At 28.5% G+C, this 6,444-nt stretch overlaps 1 protein-coding gene across 1 annotated transcript; it reads right to left on the reverse strand.

Moving 5' to 3' along the window:
* Window positions 1-2,211: 2,211 nt before the first annotated feature.
* Window positions 2,212-2,721, reverse strand: LOC136062166 (auxin-responsive protein SAUR40-like). Its single transcript, XM_065760938.1, has one exon. The coding sequence runs from the start codon at window positions 2,719-2,721 to the stop codon at window positions 2,212-2,214; it is 510 nt and encodes a 169-aa protein (XP_065617010.1).
* Window positions 2,722-6,444: the final 3,723 nt, after the last annotated feature.

Consider the following 6,444-nt stretch of genomic DNA (forward strand, 5'->3'; position numbering starts at 1 on the left):
AATTAATAATGAAATATTCTAAATTTTTATAAGAATTTCTTTACAAAAATTTAATCATGGTTAGTAAAAAAAACTTGTATATTAACACTCACCCCCTTTTATTTAAATTAATAATGAAATATTCTAAATTTTTATAAGAATCTCTTTACCAAAATTTAATCGTTGTTAGTAAAAAAAAAACTTATAAATTTCGATGAAAATGCAAAATTTATTAAGCACTAAAACACTTGTAACAACAAATATCTACATAACCAGTTGAAAAAAGAAAAAAGAAAAATTCACTCATAATATTTTAAAGGACAGTTTGATTAAAAATTTAAAACAATGAATTTTAATTATGAAATAAGATAAATTTGGAAACCTTCCTTGAAGCAAAGGGCAAGTTAGTACATAATATTTTTAATATTAATTTAATAAAGTTTAGTAAATTGGATGTCAAGGGGGAAAGTGTTTTTTCCCCTTCAAGTTTGGAGTGGAGTGTTATTTCTCCAAATCTCAAGGGAGGGAAAAATAATTACAAAAGGTCACAAAAAATATATTTATGTGGCTATTAAAAATGGCTATCAAAATCTATCGTATTTATAAAAAAATAAATAAAATCAAGTTTGGTTTCATAATAAGAGAAAAAGAGAAGGGGTTTAACTAAAACATTTATTTTTGTTGACATATTTTGTAAACTAACGTATGTAGATTTGAACAAATGCTAAAGTGATGCAATATATATTATTTATTATAGAATAGAATTGGAACAAGTAACACAAAATATATTAATGAGAAGATCAAGTGAGGAATATGAACTTTAAAGAATGATATATATTATAAGCTATCACTTTATAACTAGATACGTATATCTTTTTTTTTTTTTTTCTTTTTTTTGGTGATGTTTTTGTTTTTCCACAATCTTCTGCCATCTATCTACTAAAGGTATTGCCAAAGAAAAATGGAAATTTAAGGTTGAAACTCTTTTTTTTGCTTAATAATTTAAGGTTGAAACTTGAAAGGTGTTAACTTCTTTTAGATCATTCAACCTAAAAAAGTGTTATTTCTACATCCTCTCTTCCTCTATCTTTCACATTATCGAAATTCCAAATCACAAATGTTGCTTTAGACTTCTCTTTAAAAGAGGTGTAGAAATAACACACACACATATATATATATAGCTTCACCTTTGTTAAACACGTAAATTTAGAGCAAAGCAACACTTTGATATCTCTTTAAAATTTTTCACCATGTGAGATAGGAGTTTAGAAACTAATCATTTTGACATAGCTTCACCTCTGCGAAACTTCAGAGCAAAATGATAAACTATTGTGTGTCTTTTGAAAATTCTAATTTTAGTATTGGTCTCAACACATGTGAGCTATACTGATATGAATAGTTTTAGAGAAAGTGAGTCTATTGACTGACTCACGTGAGCTATACTTGTATATGAATAATTTTTCTCAAACAACCTACTCTATCCGGTTATAACCTTTGCTCATGTTTAGCTTCAAGGCCATCTCTCTAATCTCCCCACTTTTCTTCTAACTAATATGATGCAAGGTCTCTCAAATGCCACCAAAACATTATCAGTAATCAAACAATTAGATATAAAAACACTTTAATTTTTACTAATAATAGTAGGGAAAAGAAGTTTCAAAGTAATGACAAAAATAAATGAAATTTAAATTTATAGTTGCTGGGGCTATGATTGATAATATGCATTTTAATTTTGGGGGTTAATTACCATTAAAATTTTAAAACAGTATCCTTCTTTTTAAAGGCCAAAACCAATTTGTACTTTTGTGTTGTGTTTTCTCTCTCTTTTTTTTTTTTTTCCTTTTTTTTTTCGTCAGCTGTAGCAGGGGATAGTGGCTACTATTCATGAACAGTAACTGTACTTTTCTTACTTTTTCGTCACTTTTATCGCATCAGTGGCTCCTATGTACTATTTACGGGATCCACAAACTTCACTTTTCAACTATTTTTTAATTAAAAATGAGTCTCACAGTATTATTCATACATTTAAAAATTATTTTGCTACAGTGTTTTAAAATAAGTTCTATCCAAACGAACCCATAATATAACTAGTACTTGTACAAATTTCTTGATATGTATTATTTTTGTTCATTTCGTATAGCATTCCCTCTACCCATACAGATAAGTTGGATGATATATATAATACACATGCTAAAAAAGAAAGCTAGATCAACATGATCTTATAATAAATGGTCATAGTTGATTCATCTTAATCATCGAATTTGTTGGACTAAGAAGACTATAGGCATCATGACCCTTGTTAATGCTAACAATGTTGGATCGACGAGCTGGACGATGCAGAATTAAGGAATAACCTTTAGCAAAGCCGCAACCAGGACTAAAATCCTCGCTGCTGTCCATCTCTGCCAACACTTTGTAAAACAAATCAACATCGCAAGGGAGCACAAGAGGGCCTTCACTATTGTACCCATATTCCAATTCAGCATCCTCTAGCAGCATCGCGAACAAAGGATGATTAACAAGCTTGGTCTTGATCACAAATCGTTGTTTTTGAGGTCCAACATAGACTGCGAAACAACCTTCCGGAGCTACTTGTCGATTCTTTTTGCGCTTTGTCAATGAACTGAAAGTGCAGGTAGAAGAAGGTGAACAACATTTTTTGTTGCCAGCTACTAGTGATAGACATCGTTTCCATGCCTTGAAAATCAAGGTGTTCCTGCACTTAACTTCTACAATTTCCATATTAAATACTTAACACGTATTTGATAATCTAAGTAAGAGAGATATACAGAGAGGTTTTGTTATGGAAAAACACTATCAATTGAAGATGTGAATCCAAAACGAGAAGAAAAATAGAGATGGAACTACATGGAAAAGATAGAAGATGCGTATAGAAGAGCAAAAGGTTTTGAAATGAGAGTCTGGTTTAGCACACGTTATATATAGAGGCCCATACTCCATTTGCAGACTAATAGTTTGGTATTTTGTCAACGCAAGAACGCGCGCAGCAAGATTTTGAGAGGCCACTAGCAATCTTCAACGTGCGCCCATATTGTGGAAAAGAATATTATAATCTCAATATATGCACATGCTCCACAAATAAATTTTCGAAGGAAAAGGCAATAGGCAATTTAGGGTATATTTGGATATCGTTTATTTTGTTAAAAATTGAAAACATTGTAGTAAATAATTTTTAAACTATGAATAGTGCTGTGGGACCTAGATTTACTGCTTATGCATGTTTTTCACAAATTTGACTGGGTTGTAAACAATGTTGTGGGATCCGGTCAAAAACGCAAAACGCAAAATAATTTCTAGGCAAACACACGCTTAGCGTGCATTTACCTAACAATTATTTTGCGTTTTGTGTTTTATAAATCCTGGCTAGGTTTCACGGCAATAAGTTTTCAGCTAGCTTAAAAAACGCGCGTTTTGCCTATCTTGGGTTCCATGACAGTAAGTTTGCCTAACGAGCGTTTTGCGTTTTGCCTATCAGCTAGCTTAAAAAATTATTTTACTACAGTGTTTTCAGTAATAAGTTTTTAGTTTTCAGCAAAATAAGCGGTATCCAAGCAGACCCTTAGAGAAACAGATAATGGTCAAAGCCTTTATTGGTAATCGAGAACGGACCTAGCCCTTTGGGCCCAATTTTTTTTATTATTATTATTTTAATTTTAGTTATTATATATGTCATTTTTGTAGTTGGCCTCTTCTAAAATTTTAGGCCTCCTTTTTCTCAATAAGCCTAGCTAACCTCACCCAAATGACAACCATTCAAATAAAAAACTTAACAAAAATAATAAAAATATTCACAATGGTGATTGTATTTTAGCAAAAAAAAAAAAAAAACTATTTTACCACTAAAGAACCAAAAAATCATGTGTTATTGGAGAAGATAAAGCTAAATTTTTTGCAACTATAGTAAGCTGATATAAATACTAGTTGACTGTAGCAAGTTATTAAAAATAAAATACAGTATTTTATTAAGATTGTATCTCTTCCTTCAATTAAAAAACTCAAATTCTTTCTCTTCCTTCAATTAAAAAACTCAAATTCTTTCTCTTCCTTTATTATTTTAATGAGTTATTTATATTATTTTAAATGAAGTGATAAAAAAAAAGTAGAACATTTGATATTGAGTGTATTGTAACATGAAATGGTAAAATAAATAAAGTACTTTTTTGAGGTGTTAAAAGCTAAAAATTTTAGCACCACCATTGTAAATGCTCTAACTTCAACCAAAAAAAAAAAAAAATCCTAGCTAGCCTAGTGTTTTAAAAAAAAAAACTTATTTTGTTTTTGTTTTTGTTGGGAAATAATTGCATCTTAATATATTTAGAAACAAAAATTTTGAGTATTTATAATTTTTTAATACTATATGGATGACTATTTGGAGTTTTTTTTTTTTCTTTCCTTTATAATCCGGCTCTTGTTAGTTTAAAATTTTGAGTCTGTCTTTGTTGGTAATGGCATGGATGCCACATTATAAGTGGGAGTAGGTTATCACCGTGCACCCTTGGTGCGATGATCAATCTATAAATATAAGTGCTTGTAGGGTGTGGGAAGTAAAGGCTAGGGTTCAAGTCTCGAGTAGGAAACCTCACACACATATACACTTAAATTATGCTAGAGTAGAATTTCTATCTTGTACAAAAAAAAAAAAAATTAAAAAAAAAGGTGGTAATAGGTTTAATGAACTTCTAGGAATTTACTATTTATGATATTTTAACTACAACAGGTTTAAAGAAAGTGATGATTATTAAACTACAATATAAAATTTGTCATGTGCAAATGTAAGAAAAAATTTAACAAAATATGATTTTTTTGTCTCTATTGTTTTTTTTGTCTAAGTTTGTAGTTTGATGATTATGCTAGTTAATTACTAATAATCTTATTTTTATCTAAATATGAATTTCAACAATTATAGTTGTTATTAATAGGTAATTATGGTATTTATTAATAATATTTTGATTTAATTGTAACAAGATTCTAATGGACATTTAAATATAGAATAAATTAAAACAAACTAATAATATATGTGTGTGTAGAATAATGATATATGAAATTGTGAGGCTTCAACAATTTATATGATAATATATTATGAAGTTAACTATAAATGTCAAACGGGAAAGTTTAATATAAAAAAAAAAATGCTTTTATTTTATTTTTGGCTAAATGTGAAATTTGATCATTATTGATAAGCATGTATTATATGATTGTATCTTGTGAGATATCCAATACCTTTTTTTAGATAATAGATCTCCAAAACTACTTATGTGTCACAATATAAAGAGGTCAATCAAAAATCAAACTTCTTTAATATATATATATATATATATAGATTCTAGATAATGAGACTTTGAGGCGTATTGAAAACATTATATTTAATGTGATAAATGCCCCCACTTAAAAGAGTTTGATTCTACCAAGAGTTTTATAACTCAATTGGTACTTAATTCTTGGTGTTTCCAACAAAGACATCTAGAACTCAAATCTCCTCACCCCAACTATTGATGTATCCAAAGAAAAGTTTAAGTTGAGTTCAAAGCCATTCATCGTCAAGATACAACACATTCACCAAACTGCAAAGAATAATTTCAATATCTATTAAAGATAATTTATTAAGAAATTGAATTTTTTTATAATTATAATTAACACCCTTAATTTATAGGCAAGGAAGAGTTATGAATTTTTATTTGAATTGACACATTCTTTGAGTATTATGACCTTTTAGAATAATTCTTAACCTTTTAGAAAATAAAAGGCTAAAATGCAAAACTAATCCTTTAACTTTTTTCAGATTTCATTTTAGTCTTCTAACTTTGTTTTCGTTCATTTCAGTCCTCTAAGTTTCAGATTTATTCAATTAAGGCATTTCTGTTAACTTTTGTTAAAATTTTTTGAAAAAAAAGATCTGGAAAATATTTTTCAATTATTAATTGAATATTTTTTAATTTAAAAAAATTGAAGAAAAATTAACCACAACATATAATAAAAGTTAATGGAAAAACCTTAATTGAATAAACTTGAAGGTTAGAGGACTGAAATGAACAAAAGTAAAGTTAGAGGACTGAAATAAAATTTGAAGAAACTTAGAGGGTCAATTTTGCATTTTACCCAAAATAAAAAATAGCTTTTTATGATCTATAAGTTTTGTTCTAGTGCATTTCATCCTATGTTAATAAAAAAAAAATTATCATCCAATCTACACATGTCATATGCAACATGTCCAGCTATGTGCCAAGTGTGCCACTTGCTGCACACATGTTGGGTGTTCTATAACCACATGTCCATGGATTCTCTCAATTACTTTATTTGTTAGTATTTATGTTAATTTATATACACACAAAAAACTTAAAAATAAACTTTTAACATCCAACACAACCCTTAAAATAGAAGCCCACTGCTTTCTTCCATATCACAATCTATATTACACATTTGTTTTTAACAAACAATGTATGTTAA

Source organism: Quercus suber, unplaced genomic scaffold, assembly GCF_002906115.3.
Source record: "Quercus suber isolate HL8 unplaced genomic scaffold, Cork oak 2.0 scaffold_388, whole genome shotgun sequence".
In the NCBI taxonomy this organism is placed as follows: domain Eukaryota; kingdom Viridiplantae; phylum Streptophyta; class Magnoliopsida; order Fagales; family Fagaceae; genus Quercus; species Quercus suber.

What these genes read in the sequence shown, in the direction of transcription:
- LOC136062166 (XM_065760938.1), bottom strand. Translation starts at nt 2,721, where the DNA reads ATGGAAATTGTAGAAGTTAAGTGCAGGAACACCTTGATTTTCAAGGCA.